At 61.1% G+C, this 18,741-nt stretch overlaps 1 protein-coding gene across 2 annotated transcripts in view; it reads left to right on the plus strand.

The window, feature by feature from the left end:
- Window positions 1-544: 544 nt before the first annotated feature.
- Window positions 545-18,741, plus strand: part of INTS3 (integrator complex subunit 3) — a 38,990-nt gene continuing 20,793 nt past the window's right edge. For both annotated transcript variants that reach the window (XM_040539208.1, XM_040539210.1), the window contains exons 1-8: window positions 545-686; window positions 3,051-3,134; window positions 4,227-4,310; window positions 9,202-9,315; window positions 9,543-9,627; window positions 11,190-11,256; window positions 14,783-14,927; window positions 15,830-15,959. In XM_040539208.1, the coding sequence (XP_040395142.1) occupies window positions 579-686; window positions 3,051-3,134; window positions 4,227-4,310; window positions 9,202-9,315; window positions 9,543-9,627; window positions 11,190-11,256; window positions 14,783-14,927; window positions 15,830-15,959 (817 nt within the window). In that variant the 5' untranslated portion in view covers window positions 545-578. The remainder of the gene's footprint in view (window positions 687-3,050; window positions 3,135-4,226; window positions 4,311-9,201; window positions 9,316-9,542; window positions 9,628-11,189; window positions 11,257-14,782; window positions 14,928-15,829; window positions 15,960-18,741) is intronic.

Below are 18,741 nucleotides of genomic sequence, written 5' to 3' on the forward strand. Positions count from 1 at the left end.
GGTGACTTCCGGCCGGTGGCGCTGGGCGGGGGGCGCGGAGCCGCCGCCCTCCCCCCGCTCCCGGACCCCCCCCCGGCCGCCCTCGGACCCCCGAGCCCCCCCCCCGGCCCCCCCCCCCCGCCGGGGCCTTGTCCCCCCGGGGCTCACCGGGAGCCTCCGCCCCGCGCCCCCCGGTGCCCTCCCGGTGCCCCCACAGCCCGCAGGGGGGGCCGAGGCCTGGTCGAAGAGCAGCCCCCCCGTGTGTGCGCCGCCCCCCGTGCCCCCCCCCCCCCCGGGTCCCCCCGGGCCGGGGGGGCCCCCCCCCCCCCCCACCTCCCGGTTCGCCGCCGCCCCCCCTCCGGTGCAGGAGCGGGGGGGGCTCCCGGGGGGGTTTCGCCCTCAGCGTCCCCCCCCCCCCCCCCCCCCCCCAAAAAAAAAAAAAAAAAAAAACAGCCCCCGGTGAGGAGGGGCAGGGCGGGGGCACCGCTGGGCTCTGCACGGGGGGCTGAAGGGGGGGCTGCTGCTGTCGGGTGAGCCCCCCCCACACCTCCCGGTAGGCCCCCCCCGCCCCCTCGTTAGGGGCCCCCCCCCCGGCAGCCATGGAGCTGCAGAAGGGGAAGGGGGGAGCGGCAGGAGGAGGAGGAGGAGGAGGAGGAGGGAAGTTGCTGGTCTCCACTCTTCTGGATGCCAAGGATGAGTTGGAGGAGGTAGGTGCCCGGGGGGCTGGGGGGGGGGAGGGGGGGGGACAGTGGGTGGGCAGCGGGCAGGGGGCACACCCAGCACCCCCCCCCACCCAGCACCCCCCCCCGACACCGTTCTCAGCCCCCCATTTACAGCTGTGCCCCCCCCCCAGCTCCCCTGGGGCGTGAAGTAGGGGGGGGGGGTGAGCAGGGGTTGGGGTCTGCCCAGGACCACCGGGGGCTGGGGAGGAGCCCCCCCGGGAGCCCTGCACCTCCCCCCCCCCCCCCGGCCCCTCTGCTTCACCCCCGGTGCTCGGGGGGAGCCCCGGGACCGTCCCCGAGGCAGCACGGGGCCCCTGTGTGCCCTCCAAGCAGCTGGGGGTGCGGGGGGGCCGGGTCTTTATTGCGTGGTGGGAACCAGCGGGGCCGAAGCTCCCGAAGCAGCACGGATCGGGGAAAAGAAATCCCGCTGGCTTTGGGCTTTAGGAGGAAAAACAGGGTGGCGACGGGAACGGCTCGGTCCCAAGGTCTGGCCCCGTCCCCGGGCGGCGCGTTTCTGTTCCCTCCACGCGCTCGGCGGGGCCCGGCCAGGTCCGCACGGAGCCTTCCCAGCGGGGTCCGAGGCTCGTCCGGAACGAGAGGGCTTCCAGAGAGTTCTCCTGGGTTCTGCCTCCTGCCTGCCTCCTGCCCCGCGAGGAAGTCACGTTTCCAGCAAAAAGCTCAGCGCGAAGAAGCGAGCTCAGGCGTCGTTCGCGCTCCCGAGCGTGGCAGCGCCGATGGACTTAGGGCCACGGGTTTGTTTCTCGTGTTCGAGCTCCAGCCGCCGGGAAACGGAGCACGGGGAGAGCCACGTGTGGTTGCCGCGCGTCAAGGTTTCGAAGGTGCCGCGCTCGGGAAAAGTCTCCCGCAGCCTTCCCGGGGCTGGGGGCTGCGGGTCGGGCTCGTCTGTCCGGCAGAGCGAGGTGCCTGGGAGGGCTGGAGCTCGTCAAAAACATCTCGTCCCCGGTGTTGGCGCGGAGGAATTGTCCTCTCGGATGGCCAGGGGGCTCGGTAGAGCTCGGTGCTGGGACGTGAGCTGCTGAAACTGCTCCGAGGTAGAAACTGGGTTCTCAAACAGCCTCGCAGCAGCGGGCTGCTGCCTCCCGCTCGGCCCCAGAAGCGAACGCCGAGCCCCGATCCCGTCGGCGGGGCTGGGATCAAAGGCTTCGTCTGGCGCTGGACTTCCTCGCGAGGCTCTCCTGGTGGCTCACTGGCTGCATTACCCGCCAACGAGTTGTCTTACTTCGCACCGGGGTTTTTCCTGGCGCTGTCTCTCAGCCGCGGGGTCTCGTCCTCCCTTTCAAGGAATTCGTCCGCTTTAGAGCGGGGATTTTCATGGGTTTTGCCCCGTTGCTCCCGCATAATGCCGGCGCCGGGCCTCGAACAAAGCCCGCCCCACAAAGGCGTTATCCCCGCCTTACTGACCGGTACATCTCCTTTCATGTTGCACAACTGTTGACCCCCGTCTCAACAGCGTCTTCTCCGCAGCCCCTTTGATATGCAGAGGAGTCGCTAATCAGGCCCCGAATCTGTGCGCCCGGCTTGCGTTTTAATCAAGAGGTGCCCGCGCAGTGATAACCTCCTGGGAACCTGCCTGCTGCCCGCCTTACGCCACGTTCCCTGCTTGTCCCCGCGGCCACCAGGGCCACGTTCCTGCCACCGGGCCTCGGGTTTTGCACGGGAGGGGCGGCCGAGCCCCGCTGCCCCCGCCGTGTTCTGCCGTGCCTGCGGGAGCCGATCTCCTCCGGCGCGCGGAGCCGCGTGGGAGCCGTCGGTGGGCTCGGCACGTGCCGGGGGAGGCGGCGCAGGGGCTGCGTTGGGCTGCTCAGGGGTAGCTCCGGAGCAGCCAAAGCCATCGGCTCCAGGAGAAATAATCTGCAAAAACCCTGCTAAAAAACCACTCCCGATTTCTCAAGTGGAGCGGAAGGTTCTGCCGCGCGCTCTCACGAAGTACCGCGTGTTGGGGTGGCCTCCCATCGCTTCACGACCGGGGCTGCTTGCCTGCAAACGCCCGCTGCTGCTCTCTGTTCTCGGCCAGAACTCCCGCGGGCGCTGAGCAGCTCCAGCAGCAGGTTTCCGGGCTGCCGAGCGGCGGCGAGGGGCCTTGCAGAGACCCGGGGCTGCCGCGGCGTGGCCGTGCCGGGCTGTGGCTCCTGCTCGGAGGGAGCTCCTACGAATCAGCCCGCGCCTCGGCCTCGGGTCTAAATGACGTCAGAATTACCATCGCTGAACGAGAACGTTCACTTTTGGGCTCTTCGGGTCCCCGAAGCGGTCGCCTCCCCGGCCGGCAGGGGGTTTGGGGGCTCGCTGGGTTTTGGGCCCGGCCCTGACGTCGGCTCTCGTCTGTTTCAGAGGCTGGAGAGGTGCGTGGGCATCGTCACGTCGCTGACCAGCGGGCTGTCGGAGAGGGAGGCCAACGATGCCCTCAACGCTCACGTAAGTGTCGCCTCTTGGGCGGACGAGAGGTCCTGCCCGGCAGAAATCGCTCGGGGTGCGTTGTGCCCGCGCACGTCTCCGAGAGGCCGCGCGCCGCCTGGGAGCGAGCACAAAGAGCAGGCGGGCGTTAAGAGGCTGGGGGATGGAGCCTGCTGCCTTCTCCCTGTCCTCGACCTGTCGAGGATTCTCAGAGCTATTGCGGTGAAAAGGCAAAACGGCGGCGCTCTCATCCTCGTCTGGCGGCGCGTTTTGGGAGCCGAGCCGGGGTGCAGCTCTCGCCGAGTGTGTCCCTGCCAGCGTGCGAGCGCCGCGCACGCCCGCGGCTCTGTGCACGTGCTCCTGGTGTTGGCATTTCTCGGGTATTTTTGTCCTCCTGCACCGCTCGGGTCAGCTTTTTCTTGGCCTCCAAACAGCCAGGCTCCAGCCCGCTGGAAAGGGCAGGTTCAGTCCCTCTGGTGAAGGATGGAGCATTTATTTCTAACTCTGCCTCGGCTTAAAATACTTGCCAGCGGGCTGCAGACGTTACCGTATAAGGAGAACTGTCGTGTGACATCTTAATGGGCTCCCTGACTTGTTAGTTGTGTTTTTTCCTCCCCAGAACACCTTGGGCCCTTGGAATCAGTGGTAAAACGTTGCCTCCCCCTTAATGGGGGAAAAAGCTGGCGACCCAGGCTGGACCCAAGGCTTGGAACCTACGAAAGGCCGTCCCACGAGGATGAACGGGCTGTAGGAGGCTGTAAGGAGAGAGCCCCCGCAGGTCCCCAGCAGCAGGAGAGGGCTCGGGGCTCCTGCCGGGCTCCTGATCTGCTGGGTTCGGGGCGTTTTGTTCCGACGGTGCCGCCAAAATCCCTGGAAGGCTCTCTGTGCCGCGAGGGGTTCGCCCCAGCGTTAACCTCCCCAGCGTGTACCGGTGCTGGGGAGGCCTCGTGCGCTTCGTGTCCCTTTGTGCTCCTGCCCCGAGTTCCCCGAGGGCTGCTGGCTGCCCCGCTGAGCGCCCGTTGCGCAGCCTCGAGGGAGGTTTCCCTCCCCTCGTTGCTCTCCTCTGACATCCCTCGACCTGCTCACAGGCGGCGCGTGCTTTTTCTCCCGCAGATATGCAAAGGCACCCCCCAGCACGAGGAGATTTGCCTGGGTCTTTTCACTCTGGTCTTGACCGAACCTGCTCAGGCGCAGAAGGTAAGGCACGCGCGCGCCTGCTGCGAGTTTCTTCCCGAGGGTTTTTTGCTCTCCAGGCAGCCTGGGATCCGGAGAGGTGCTTCTGGGGAGGTTTTTGGTCTCGTGCAGACACCAGCAGGCGCCTGGCTGCGGTCCTCAGCGCCGAGCCCTGTTTATTGTAGCAGGGCAATGACTCTGCTTGGACCGTTCCTGGTTTTGTTACGTCCACGTGGCACAGGCGCTGCAGCAGCTGCTGCTGGGGGAATGCAGACGCTGCCACCAGGGAAGGGAGCTTGGCTGGGTTCTTTCGCAGCCCTAGAATTAATTGTTTTTCATTGTGGGAGGCGAGCACTGAGTCTTCGAGAAACCATAAACCCTTTCTCAGCTTCTGCCTGGCCTTTGGAGGCCCGGAACAGATTTGTGTGCTGGGGGCTGGGCGCAGATGCCTACAGAAATAATCGTTTAGACTCTCGAGGAGAAGAAACGCGTCCAGTTCCTGGAGAAAATTGCATATTAGCAGGTCGCTTCTATTGATTTCACAGGCCGGGTTTAATTTTTAAATAACTTTTTAATGCTGCTCTACACTGTGATTTTAAAACTGCTGTTAGTTACCTACGTGAAGATGAATGCTTTGTGTTTTGAAGACCTTGGAGGAGGGTTGGGCAGCGTTGCTGCTAAATGGGGGAGCTCGGGGAGGGAGCTGCAATCGGTGTTCGGTTGGAGGAACCAGACCTGGTTGTAGCAGCACAAAAGGAAAACCAAAAGCACCACTGGAAGGGCTGCGCGTGGCAAGAGGTACCCGGGGGTCCTCGTTTGGATGTGTTTCAGCAGCCCGGTGTTGAGCAGAGCCGAAGAGGGTTGAAGCGGACTCAAGGCAGGAAGGCAGCGGCTGCAGCGAGCGCAGCGGCGTGCCGTGCCGTCAGGGATGCTCTCTAAGTCCTGGCGCTGCGCTGGACCGAAGGTGACTCATGCAATATCCTCTCCTGATTTAATCACTGCTGCGAGGGCAGAGCTCTCCCCGCCGAAGCCGCGGATCCAGATCAGCTCCCAGAACGCGTGGCTGGCTTGGCGCTGCTGGGCGGGACGCTCCTTGTCGCTGAAGTTCCAGCTCTGCTCCCCAGAGATCACATCTCGAAAGCAAACCACGCTTCTCCTGGGAGTCTTTAGGCCCGACTGCTCGCAGTGCTGGTGCAGGTCGGGTTTCCTTCTGGCTGTGTTCTGCTCTGCCTCCTTGAAGCCTGTTCGCACAATCCCCCGCCCTGCTGTCCTTCGGCTCCGGCCTGATTCTGCCTCGTGCACCGGACGTAAGATGTCGGACTCGCAAACCCAGCGAGGCTGAACCCGGCTGGATCTCAGAGCGTGGCCGAGCACATCTCCTTTCTGAGCAGCTGTGGCACGGTGCGGGAGCCGCCAAATAAAATGCTCTGCTCTCCTCCAGGACCGCAGCTGGTGGGGAGCACCCGCACCCCGTTAGCTGAGCGTGGGTAGCGCAGGATGCGGGGGGCAGGTGCTTCGGGGCAGTGGAAGCCAAGGCAGAGTGACTCCGGCCAGCTCCAGCGCTCGGTCTGCGTGGCAATCGCGCTGCGAGGGGCAGAGCAGAGCCTCTCCAGCGCGTTCCCCTCCGCAATTTCCTCTGGCAGGGGGCGAGCAGTCTGGCTCCGCGTGTCCGAGCTGCTGGCAGGCACCCCCGCGCGCTCGGAGGCGGCAGGCTGGGGGCACGCTCGCTGCTCATGGCCACGGTAATTAGACGTGGCTGGTCCTCCTGCTCTTGTCAGATCTGCTCTTGGGAGCACGGCCCTTTTCTCGGGGAGTAATTGGATCTGCCAGTCTGCTGGGCTCTGATGTCATCTGCTGTTGCCACCTGCCCTGTGTCCAGACGGCAGGGACAGGAAGGCAGTCGATGATTTTCTGCTAGGCTTCGGGGGTGATTTTCTCCTTGCCTTTGCTCCCGTGCCTACCAAGAGGGGTTAACGCTTGCCCGACAGATAGGGCACCTTGCGGGGCTCTTGAGAGAGCTCTGAAACCGTCACGCCACGGGCAGAGCTGCGCCCATCCTCCAGCAAGAAGCTACAGGTCCTGGGCCAGCCCCGGTCATCTGCGGCAGCCTCCGCACCTCTGGTGCTGGGGGAGGCTTCCCAGCCTCGGTGTGACACGAGAGCGTGGCGTCGGGGAGCGTCAAACCCCGCGAGGATGCTGTGGAAGTGGTGCTGCCCTGAATCGAGCACAACCCCTGGAGGCTTCGCTTTCCTCCGCGAGCCCGCTGGTTTGCCCAGGGGAGGGAAAAAAAGAAAAAAGACAAGACCGCTGCAGCGGGCTGTGTTTACGTTCAAGGGTACTCGTGTGCTCGTTGCCCTAGAAGCCAGGCAGGGCTGTGCGGCGTGTGCTGCAGCCCCAGCACGTCAGCAGAGGCATCTCGTGCCATCTGCTCGGGCATCTTGCGTTCCTTAGCGGGCGCCTGGCCCCCGCGCGCCGCTGGGGCTCGGCTGGCCCCGCGGCCGTGCCGTCCCCCGGCTGCTTCTGCTGGTGCTCGGAGCTGGAGGCGCCACCGTTTCCTCCCGGGAGGTTGGTTAGAGCATCTCCCTTTCCGGGAGGGGGCTCGAGCTGCCCCAGCGGCTGGCCGACGGGGCGAAGAAGCGGCGGCCAGCCCTGGCGGTGGGCACGCAGCCCTCCTCCTCCTCCCCCTTCGTTGCCCTGACGCTCCGGCCGGGGGAGCTTAGCCGTGCTGAACTCCCCCAGCTGCGAGGAGGGACGCCTGACCGCCTTCAAATATCCAAGTGCCGGCCCCTGATGTGTCACATCTCCCTCCTCCGCCTGGCACCCCTCGCTTTAATTAACGCTCGGCTCCGGGATCAGAGGGCACGGAGCCCTCCCCGCAGCCCAGCTCCTGACACCTCCTCCGGCAGCCGTCCGCCTCTGCGGCCCCGCTGCTGGGGGGGCCTCTCCTCCGCTCCGTGGCTGTTTTCTTCCCCCCCCCCCACCCCCCAGTCCCTCATTTAAAGCAAACATTTATCATTTGCTCCTTCCTGTTAATTAAATGGCCTGCGCGAGCGGCGGCTCCGATCTGCCGAGAGCAGCGGGGAGGAGGCGATGGATTGTTTGCAGCCTTGGCAATAATCGAGAAATTCAGGTCCTCTCCCCGCCCCCTCGGCAGCGGAGCCCTGAGGATTTTTCTCCGAGCACCTTTCTTTGGATTATCGCTGCCATCCTTGTGCCCGAGGCTGTTAGGTGGGGGTCCGGTCGGACCTGTCTGAGCAAGCAGTGAAGCGACACCGCCGTGAACCCTGATAAAAGGGGATTTGTGCTCCTCTGGTTGTATTTTGGAGCAGGCATCAGGAGCGTCCTTTGTGTGGGTTGTGTTGTGGTTTTCTGCGGTGTTTGACATTCGGGGAAGTTTGCAGCAAGCGAGGTGAAGGAAGAGCTGCCAAACTTCCAGAGGTAACAGGGTTGTGATGCCCTTCTCCTGGGACTGACGCTGAAGTGAGTTCCTTGGAGCATCTCTTCTGGCTGCTCGTTGCAGCCCTTCTCCTGGGGCCTGCCGGGGTCAGCCCAGCCCGTCGGGAGCTAATCCGTGCTCTGAGCTGTGTCATAGGACCTGAAAGTGGCTTTAAATGCAGAGCTGGGCACTGAACCTCCCGCACGGCCACCAGAAATCCAAAGGGCAGGGGTGTGTGACCCAGAAAATGAGCTCCCTGACCGCAGCAGAAGCTCCTGACCGCCAAGAAAAGCTGCTAAGGTGCGAAGCGTTCACCTCCCTGCTGCTCCTCCGGGCGCAGAAACGAACCTGCCCGTGAGAGACGGGCGAGGGGCGACGGGTGGTTGCCCTGACCCCACACCGGAGCAGAGGAGGAGGATCCAGGCAGGGCAGGGGCCTGACAGCGCTGGCGTTTTCCAAACAACGGAGGAAAAACCTTGAGCCTGGGCAGACCTCGGGGGAATTGGCATCCCGGGCTGGCTGTGTCCCGGGCTGCCTCCTCGCAGGCGTTTTCCCGATGGATGTGCTGCTCTTCCAAAGGAGATGCGTGATCCTGGCCAGGTAGCAGCCTGCGTGGAGACACCGAGTCTGGCTCTGCTTCGCGCGGGTACTCCTTTAGCATTTCAAAAGCAATTGGAGGCCCCAAAAAGTCTGCACCTCTCGGATTCTGATTTGTTGTGTTGTTGTTGTTGTAGTTTTGTTTTTATTTCTTTAAAAGGTTCTCTATGGAAAAGGGAGGGAGAAAGCCTGAGCACGGGGAGCCTAATCAAAGGGATCTTTTGAGGCCTCATTAACTCTAAAGTAGGATGCAGAGAGCAGACCCCTGCTCTCAGGAGTATCATGACATTTACCGGCGCAAATTAACATTCGTTCAGAACTACTTAGCAAATTACTTCCTCGGCGCCCTCCACCCCCTGCTGCCCTGACCAGAGGGGAAGGGAGAGCCAGCACCTTTGCTCTCTGGCCAGCATTTTTCCTGGCCGCTGGCCGATAAGGTCCTTCCTCGCCCTATCTCGATGGGACTGTTTATTCATTGATCCTTCCCAAGGACCGTTGGCTGTCTTTCCTCTCTGGTATTGGTCTCTCTGGAGCCGTGGCAGAGCACGGGGAGGGCTGGGATGAGGGGACGGGGGAGGTTGTTGTAAGCCACCCGACGGGGTCTGTTCTGGAGTGCGAAACCTTTGGCCCCCGGGGTTAAACCCAGCGCGTCCAGCTGTCATTTGTAGTGCCCCGGAGGATTATTGGCTCGGCCTGGCCTGGCCCTGGGATGCTGATTCAGGTCACGCCACGGAGCCTGCCTGCCTTGATGTTCCTCCTTCCCTGAGATCAGTTTATTTGCTGTTATCTAATCAGGTTTTGATTTAAAAAAAAAAAAAACAACGGTATGTTTTCCATTGTGGTCCTTTATCTGTAACCATCTCCTGCCGTTCTCTGCTGCAGTGCTACCGGGACTTGGCACTGGTGAGCCGAGATGGCATGAACATTGTTCTCAACAAGATCAACCAGATCCTCATGGAGAAGTACCTGAAGCTGCAGGACACGTGCCGGACCCAGGTGAGGAGAGGTCTTCTCCCCAGAGCCCCCCTCCTCATGCCAGCCTGGCAGAGGACGAGCAGGGGGCGTTGGAGCTGGGGGGGCCTGGGGACAAGCTCCTTCGCTCCACATCGTGGAAGGGAAATACGGGGTGGTGGTGGCGTTTGCCACGGGGGCAGCCGGGGTGTTGGGGGGGGGTGTCGTGGGAGGGTCTGGCAGAACCTGCGCTCATCTCTCCCCCCCTCCAGCTGGTGTGGCTGCTGCGGGAGCTGGTGAAGAGCGGCGTGCTTGGCGCGGACGGCGTCTGCATGACCTTCATGAAGCAGATCGCAGGTGGGTTCCGTGCTCCCAGGCAGCGGGATCTGCCTGCATCCGCCTGCTCGTGCCAGCAGGCTGGGCACGCAGCAGGGCTCGTGGTGTGCTGCGCTTGGAATCGGAGCCAGAGCCCGGGCTGCTGCGCGGCCAGGTCCGGACAGGCTTCCCGCGTCACAGGACCCGGGACAGGCAGGAGCAGAGCTCGCTGGCAGGCGCTCAGCCTGCCCCAACCTGTCTGGTGAGGAAATCTCTCCAGGAAGGATGGAGCAGAGGATAAACCCTCACGAGTCTGTTGCTCCCAACACCCTCTACGAGGAGTGAATCACAGAGAGAGCCAGGAGGCTTCTGGCAAATGCTGGAACAGGAAGCGAATTGGTTCCTGCTGCTGCCAGCTTTCACCCTGTCACGCTGCACACGAGCACCGGCATCATCCCTGGTCCCCGCTCTGACCTGTGCGATGACAAGAGCCGTGTAACTCATCAGAGATGCGGTGTAAAGTCAGTAGCTCTCGCAGGGAGCTGGGGCTGCCCGTATGGAAGCCTGTAGCGTGTTCCCACCGGGCCTGGTGTGAGCACCCCACACTCGTGCACGCACACACGCCTTTCCGGATTCACAGGAACGGTGCCTCTTCCGTGTTCCCTACTCAGCCCTGGTGCTGGCCACTGCGGGGGAATTAATGTCCCACCATAAAACCTGACATTGTGTTTTTATTGTGTGTGCCCGTGACGCGGGGCTGGGCAGCCTGGATTGGAAATTGCTAGGTCTGCTCTTCAGGGGAGGAAGAACGGGGAGGGAGGGGACAGAGTCCTGAGCGGGAGCCAAGCTGTCCTGGCCCTGTTGTCACAGCGTAAACAGAGCATTTAAAAACCCATCGGTGAAGGCATCCCTTGTTTCCCCTTGCTTACACCTCCCCGTTCAGGGCCCCTGCTGTTCTGGAAGGACGCCGCAGTCTCACTTCTCACCGCGTTTACGATGCCTTAATTGTTGTGACCCCATTGTTTTGGCCTGCCTGCTCTAGCAGTTCGCTGCGCCCCTGCCGCAGGAGGCCCTCTGCTCCTCGTGGCCTTGGCCATGGGCTCCAGCCTCGTGCCGAAGGCACGCTGAGAGGGCAAGACTCTGCTTTGACACCTGGCCTTCGCTGGAGAGCTCGGGTGTTCTTTGCAGATGCTGTGTCCCTGTTGTAGGCTCAGCAGCTGGGAATGTGTTTTTGTTTAGTTTTGTTTTTCCCAGCTACTGGATCTCACCCCTTTCTGGCTTCTCCTCTGCTTCCCAGAAAGGATAACTCCTGACTCCATATTCCAGTTCTTCTGCAAGATTGCAGTAAAGACCCCCCTGATCCCCTAACAGAAAGCCAGTCTGCTGCACTTATAAACACGCTATCAGTACATCTCGGAACAGCCAAGCGTGTGCAGCGGGCAGAGTAGGAGCAGACAGCAGGATGTGCTCCAGAGCCCTTAATTAGCTTCTCCTTGCTGGGGGTACAGGCACTGAAGCCGTCGGTGGTCCAGCTGAATCCAGCAGCACAACCACACCGTTAACCCGACTGTTTTTTCTCTCCCGTATTGTTTTCCCACTTTCAGGCGGGGATGTGACTGCGAAGAACATCTGGCTGGCCGAGAACGTCCTGGAGATCCTGACGGAGCAAAGGTACGGTGCTCGGGAGGCGCTGGCGGAGGCTGGTCCCGTCAGGAGAGCGGCAGCCGGGCGTTACGCGGGTGAGCGCGCGCCTCGCCTGCCGGCCAGGAGGGTTTGTCGTCCTGCCCCGTGCACGAGAGGCAGGTTTGGGAGCAGCACTTGCAGCACGAGCCCGAGTGGGAGTGCGTTGATGGGGTTTCCTGTGCAAAAGACCCCTGCGTTCCCTTAACGTGTCACCAAGCACATTGCCAGGCTGTGCCACGAATCCCTCGCTCTCAAAGCCCTCCTGCTGCAGGTTGTGTGTGGGAGGGCGTCCTCAAGTCCTTCCGTTAGCAAACCTCCGCGGGGTTTGGAGAGCGGCTGCGTGCCACGTCAGATAAGACGCTCTGCCCAGGCTGGTGCCTGTCCCGCAGCCTCCCGCGGGCGTTGCACGAGGACACGGCTGTGCCGCAGCGCGCAGCACCTGGGCCGTGCCACGGCAGCACCCGGCGTGCGGAGGAGCACGCGTGGCCCCCGAGCAGCATCCCAGGAATATTTTCTTCCTGCGTTTCCTGAGCTGCGGGGGAGGTGTTCCTTTCGCAGGAGTAGGACAGAGTTAATTGCCCAAAAAGCTTCCTGTGTTTAAACAGCTCCCGCTTCGTTGGGGCTGCAACTTTAATTTGTTGGGGACAAGCCATCTGGGAAGTATTGTCCTGTGGGCTCTGCATTGTCCTTTGTTGGCAAAGCAGCCGCTAATTGATGATAAGCAGAATTCCTAGCTGCAGCCCTCAACTGGGCAGAGTCATTATTTTTAAATAGCCTATAGCTTTTCACCAAGCGCTGTCTATAATAGCAGCGATTCTCCTCAAATCGCTTATTACTGTGGTTAACAATCAAGTTGTTAAAGCATTTATTTGGCCACGGCTAACAGTCCTGGTGATTTGTCTCCGGGATTAGCTGTGCCGATGCGTGCTGCCGTGAGTGCCATCTAGTGCCCCGCTGTGCGGGCTCGCTGGAGGAAGCGTGGAGAGACCCTCCGAGATCTCCTGGGCTTCTCTGACCTTTGCTCCTTGGAAGCATTTCCCCGGCTCCCTTCGTGCTAAGCTCAGCTCTTCCATTCCCAGCTGCTTCCAAGCTTTACCCGCTCTTAACGTGGTCTCGCCGTGCTCTGCTGCTGCTCGCTGCTGCCAGTCCGCGCCTCGGAACATCCCCGAAGCTCTGCTTGTCTCGCCAAAGCACGTTACAGCTTTTGCCTTGCAAACAAATAACTGCAAACAGCTGGACTGGGGGAGAAACAGCTTCTCGCTGGTGATCCGAGTCCACATCTGGCCTTGGGTCTGCAGGAGACAGCCCAGCGCACTAAATGCTAGCTGAGCTCGATCACTGAAGGAGTCTGACAGGAGCAGATGTGGAAGGAAAAGGCTCGGCCCCTGCTGAAGGTGCTGCTGGAGTGCCCCGGGGAACATCCTGCAGCAGCCCAGAAACCCTGCACGAGGAGAGCTGAGGCCTGGGAGCGAGCCCAGAGGAGAACCTGCAGCTCTCCGCGGGGATTTATGCCCTTTGATCAGAGGGAAGGCAGAGCTTTAATTAAAGCCACGCATGTGAAGATCTGATTCCACATTCAGCGTGTTGAGTGCTTGGTTTAATTAAAACCAGTAACAACAAAGCTGCTGTTCAGGCACTGCCCGCACTGGAGGGGAGGCCACTCCACTCCCTCTCGGAAGCCAGCCGATAATTTCGCTGCTCGCTGCTAACGGCTGCGCGAGCGCAGCGCTTCCCCCAAGCGTTTTCATCTTCTCTGCCTGCCCGATCGATGAATCCTGGGGCTGCGGGTGGCTTCTGACCCCCCCCCCCCCACCTTTGACAGCGTTTTTCTTTTCTGCGCAGCTCTCATTGGGAAAAGGGGGAGATGCTGACCTGACAGCCCCCGGGATCCCGGCCTTAATTACTCCCACATCCTCCCTAGACGTAACCTCGCGCAGCGCCGCCCGGCCACGCCGCCCGGTCGCCTAATTAATCAGCTCCTCGCAGCCAGCTCGATGCAGCGAGAAGAGCCTGGGAAAGCAAACACTTGTCACGTCTTCCCAGGCTCCCTCCGGTGATTTAGGGCAGCTGACTCATTTGCCACCGGGCTGGTGTCTCTTCAGGTGGCGGTGGCGTTGCAGCTGCCGCGCGCGGCGGTGGCACTCCTGCGGGGCTCTGATTTACGGCTGGCTGGGCCGGGAGATGCTGCGGGTTATCCATCACGCGGGAGGCACCGAGCCGGCCTGGCCCGTTCTTGGCATCCAGCGCAAACAGCCAGGCTGACTCGGTCGTCTTTATGGACCAAGAGTATTTATTGTTGCAGTTAGATAAGGGAGGGTGAGAACGCGGCACACCCAGCGGGCAGGGCGCTCGCGGGAGCCGCGGCGGCTGGCGGCCGCCCTCTGCCAGGGGAGCAGGGCTGTGGCACCCGCCCATACAACTGGGAAACAAATCTGCTCGCAGAAAGCCGCCGGAGCACTGCTCCATGAGCCGCCTTGCCCTCCGAGGGCGCAGAAGTGGAGTACGACCGTGCCTGTAGGCACTCGTGCTGCAGGCGAGGCTCGCCACTTCCCCTTGCCTCTGTCCTGCTCCGAGGGGGATGGATTCCTGTGCTGTGCTGTCTGTTCTGGTGCGGTTTCCAGACCTTCTCTACGTAGCTAGATCCGTTCTCTTGCAAATCAGCACATCTCCTTCTCCCCAGCTCTCTCCTTTTGTCATTTTGGCGTCCCCGTAGTCGCAGCTGTGCTTTTCCTTCTGCCCCCCGTGCTGCCGGGTGGTTGAGATGGGGCAGCAGCAGCTCTTCATGCGCTGCCCGAGCTGCACGTGCTGCTCCGGCCAAGGAAAAGGAACAAATGCTGACTTCCTTGCATCCCTGCTGCCGTGCTGTCTCTCCCCTCGGGCAGCACGAGGGGTGGCTTTCTGCTCGGCAGCGCCACGTGCCTCAGCTGCGTGCGAGGCACCTGCTTCGTGGACAGGCAGCGTGGAGCCCTGCCCCTGTGGGAAGGTCCTTTGTAGCTCGTCCTGCTGCCTTGTGTCTTGCTCGGTGCTGGATGGCTGCAGGGATGGGGGGAGATGCTCCTGTGGCAGGCAGTGCTAGCATCGAGGCCGAGTCTGTTCATGGAGCTGCTCCCTGTGCTCACCCCTGAGCACGTCATCGCTTGCAAATAGCTCAGCTTGTTGTGGCCGTGAGCACCTCCGTGGCCCTGGAAATCTAACCCAGCAGCTCCTGTGTGTGTCTGCCACCCTGCTGGAGAGCTTGGGTCCGAGCCCCCGGCCGGCAGACTGCAATGGGACCCTCCACGGGGGAGGAAGGGGTGGCCCAAAGCGTAGCGAGAGCTGGCACGGAGCCGGTTGTGGAGGGCAAACAGTCAGTGGGTGAATGTTCTCCAGGCTGGAGTCCCTGCCCTTGCTCCTTTCCTCAGTGCTTGGTTGCTTCTGGCCTCGGTCTCTCTCGCTGTATATAATTTCTCGTCATGGTTCCCTCTAGGATGTGGCTGAAAATGTTTGTTTTTTTTTTTTTTCCTTCCTTTGGCAGAGAGTGGGTACTGAAAAGCAGCATCTTGATAGCGATGGCAGTGTACACGTACCTGCGGCTCATCGTGGACCACCACGGAACATCTCAGCTCCAGGTGCTCCGCCAGAAGGAGGTGGATTTCTGCATCTCCCTCCTCCGCGAACGGGTGAGCGAACTGGGGGACAGCCGGGAGGGGAGGCCTGGCTCCCTGGGGTCTGTGCCTGCGCGCGTGGCGCTGCCTGTGCTCCTCGTGCCCTGCTTGTATAGGAAAAGCTGGGAGCGTGAGACCTGCTGGCTCCTCGGGGTCACCCCAGCGTGCACCCTGCTGGTACCGGTGCCTGGTTTGTTCCCAGCGCAGGCTGTGAACAGCTTTTGAACCATTTTGAGTAGGCTGCCTCGTTCCAGTCTGTTCTATTCGGGCCACAAGGTTTGAAACCGTTCCCTTGCTGCTGCTGTGGTGCCTCGGTGGTTGTCCCGGCTTAAAATAGCCGCAGGAATATCAGCTCCTCCCTTAGGGAGGCAGCTGGTGGCCTCGCAGGCTGGTGGAGAACATGATAGCCAGCCCCAGGCCACCCTTAGTCCATCCCGTGCAGGAGAAGCCACCAGCGCCAGGTGCTGGCTGGCGTCCTTGGGCTCAGCATCCTTGCCCTGCGGGCTGCGAGGTCCCTGCTGCTCCCATCCCACGCGCTGCCCGCTCTCCCCTTCCTCGCTGGGCAAGAAGGACCAAGCGCGAAGTCGGAGCTTCTGAGACTGGCTGCGGTCCTGGAGACAAAATGTCAGATTTATGGGCTGATTGTTTGCTTTGCAAGAGAGGGAACATTTTAAAATAGCCGTTGACCTTCCCGCCTGTCACCCTGCCTCTCAGAACCTACTAACTTCAAAAGAGGGGCAGGCTGCCAGGGGCAGGAGTGTAGATATTGTGCAAAGAGTGAATCATCTGGAGCCGGCGGTAAGGTTGAAGGACTGACTGTTCCTCCCTTCCCCTCCTCCCACCCACCCCCCCAGCGCCTTCCCCCTGCTTGGGAGCAGGTAAACACTCGGTGAGGCTTTTTCCTCTTCTTTCCCCAGTTCATGGACTGCTTCATGGTCGGCCGTGACCTCGTGCGGCTCCTGCAGAACGTCGCAAGGATACCGGAGTTTGAGCAGCTCTGGAAGGACATCATCCACAACCCGCAGGTCCTCAGCGCGCAGTTCACAGGTAGGCAGGGCCGAAGGGGCGGCTGGATCCGTCCTGCCCTGCCCGCGGGCAGGGAACAGCCCCTGCTGTGTCCCCAGTAGCCCCGAGCCACCCCGTGTGCCTTTGGCAGGCTGCTGACGCCGCTGTCAGTCCGTTACGAAGCAAAACACGCTGGGCGTGGGGGTTCTTCCCAGATGCTCTCTTAGAGCAGAGCGTGCAGGGGGAGCTATAATTACCCCGTGTGATCCCACCTCCGTCGGTGTCGGGGCCCACGTGGCTGTTTGCAGAGCCTCTCTCGCTGCTGACTAGAAGGAGATGCCTCCAAAGGCAGCTTTCCACTGGCTGCAGGGGGCTTTGAAGAACGGGTGGTTTGAGGTGGACAAATCACAGGAATGCAGCTGGGCCACAACAGCAGTCATGGAATCGTATTGCCGGTTCTGGACTTCACACTTCCATAATTAGTTTTCTTAATCAACTGATTTATAAGCTGAGGTGAAGCAGAAGCCCAGAGATATAAAGTGTCTGAGTTCTTCAGGCTCTCCAGAAGAGACCTCAAGGAACCTCTGTAGCTTTAAACCACGAAGCCCAGAAGATGCAGCGATTGACACTTTCTAAATGGGATTTCATTTCTCCCAGTAGCTTTCCACTCTTGGTTTGTCAAACACGCAGCTGTGAAGCACTCTGCATAGTCTGGGGTAAAATAGATGTGATGGAGAGAGTGTTACATTTATAATTTTTATAGCTATAAATTATTCACTTCACTAGGGGCTGTCACATCATTATCTGTCTGCAGCAATTCGAGGGAGTCTTTGGAAATGGGGCTTTAAAGTGTTCTTTCCCCACCCCCAGTGCCTGCTCTCCTCTCAGGGGCCATGTTAGCGTCACTTTAAAGATCTCAGATTATGCTCAGGGAAACTCGCAGCGCATCATTTGATTAAATGCTCCTTAAGTTCTGCGATCTCTGGCTTCTTCTCCGTCTCCAGAACCTCTCCTGTCATGGCCGGTCTCTGCTGAGGCTTGCCAGCTGAAGGGCTGCGGGGACCGAGTTCTCCTTTCTGGGTATCGGAGGTGGCTCGTGGGGCTCATGGAGGCAGAGGAGACCTAGTCCTGCCTGAAGGGAGGCTCAGCCCTGCCTCTTCTTCCCGAAGCCTTTCTACTAGAAGCATTCCCAGTTCTGTCTGCATCTTTCCCAGTTCTGTCTGCATCTTCGTGGCTGCTCGTGCTTTTGGAGCGTCCTGGGGCATCTAGCGAGCATCTCTGTAGCTTCTCTCCCTTCCCACGCTGGTAGGGGCAGCGGTCAGGGCGATTTTCCTGGTTTGCTGCAGTTTTAACCAAATGACCCTGCAAAGCAATCCATGTGTTGGGGCTGACATCAGCGCTCCCGACTCGTTCTCTGCTGACAAGCAGCAAACTCCCCACGGCTTTTGCCTTTTCTCCTGTGGTTCTGTTTTTCTCCCGTTCAGCACCACCGCCGCCAGCCCGCGGCATTGCCCGACGATGCACAAAGGTGAGACAACGCCTGGGCAGTGCACGCGGTGCTGAGCGTGTCTCCGTGCAGTTCCTGCTGCGGAGCGGTGGCATTTACCCGTGGCCTTGCAGCCGTGGGTGCGGCAGGGAGAAGCGAGCTCTTCCTGGCTGTGCACAGCAGCAGCCTCTGGGCTTTTCCTCCCATCCTGCAGAGGACCCCGCAGCCGGCTCGGGGGGCTTCAAGCAGAATCTGATCTGTCCGGGGCACTCATCAGGGTTGTTTCCTGATTTTTTGGTGCAGTTCTAGCCACGCTAATGACCCAGCAAAATAATCCCTAAGCCGGGGCTGGTGTCGGTGCTCCTGACTCATTTTCTGCTGACAAGCAGCAAACTCCCCACGGCTTTTGCCCTTTCTCCCGTGGTTCTGTTTTTCTCCTGTTTGACACCACCACCACCAGCCAGGGGCATTGCCCGATGATGCACAAAGGTGAGACAACGCCCGGGCATGATCCATAAAGCCGAGACAACGCCTGCGCCTCACTCGTGCTTCAGAGCCTGCTCCCCAAAATAATTCCCCTGCAGTTGGCCTTTTTCATAGGACTTATTCTTTGCCCTCTTGCCACCTGCTGAGAGCCTGCCGTAATTGCTCTGCGAGGTGGCTGTTAGCTCGAGCAGCTGCCAGCACATGTGCTCAGCTCCGTGCTGCTCTGATCCAAGCCAGGCTCGCTGAGCTCCGCGCTCCCGTGGCTGGGGCCCGAGCCCAGCAGCACCGAGCGGGGCGGGAGGCTCCAGGCTCAGGATCCGTCCCTCCGAGGGACGTCGTGCCGGGAGCTTTTCGCCGGCGAGGTGTTCCTGCGGCTCCCTTCCCCTGCCGCGCAGCTTGCTCCAGCCTTTCCCTGGGCTCTGCAGGAGCTGCCAGCCGTGCTCCCTGCTCCGAAGCTTCCCCCGTCCATCCCCTAGGTGCGACCTGGCTGCGTGGCGCGGAGAAAGCCCCCGAACGGGGAGGGCGAAGCGCACCTCGTGCGTGCAGCATCCCCGGCGCCCGCCTGTCTGCGGCGGAGCTGGCAGCCTTGTAAATCCTTCAGGTCTTGTCGAGCGGCAGCAAAGCCTCTCTGCTCAGGTCATAAATTCCTCCTCTTCCAGCTGCCCGGGAATGATGAGTGGCTTTTGCAGCCTCCCCTTCTGCCTTCCCCCAGCTCTGTTCTTTACGCACGAGGTTTTTTTTCTTATGTCTGGTCTTCATCTTCACATCTGGGTGCCTTTACACCAGGGGAGGAGCTGGACTTAGATGCTGGCAGAGCCCTGGATGTGCGCTCTTTTATGCCAGCCCTGCTTT

This window comes from Cygnus olor, chromosome 28, assembly GCF_009769625.2.
Source record: "Cygnus olor isolate bCygOlo1 chromosome 28, bCygOlo1.pri.v2, whole genome shotgun sequence".
NCBI lineage: Eukaryota > Metazoa > Chordata > Aves > Anseriformes > Anatidae > Cygnus > Cygnus olor.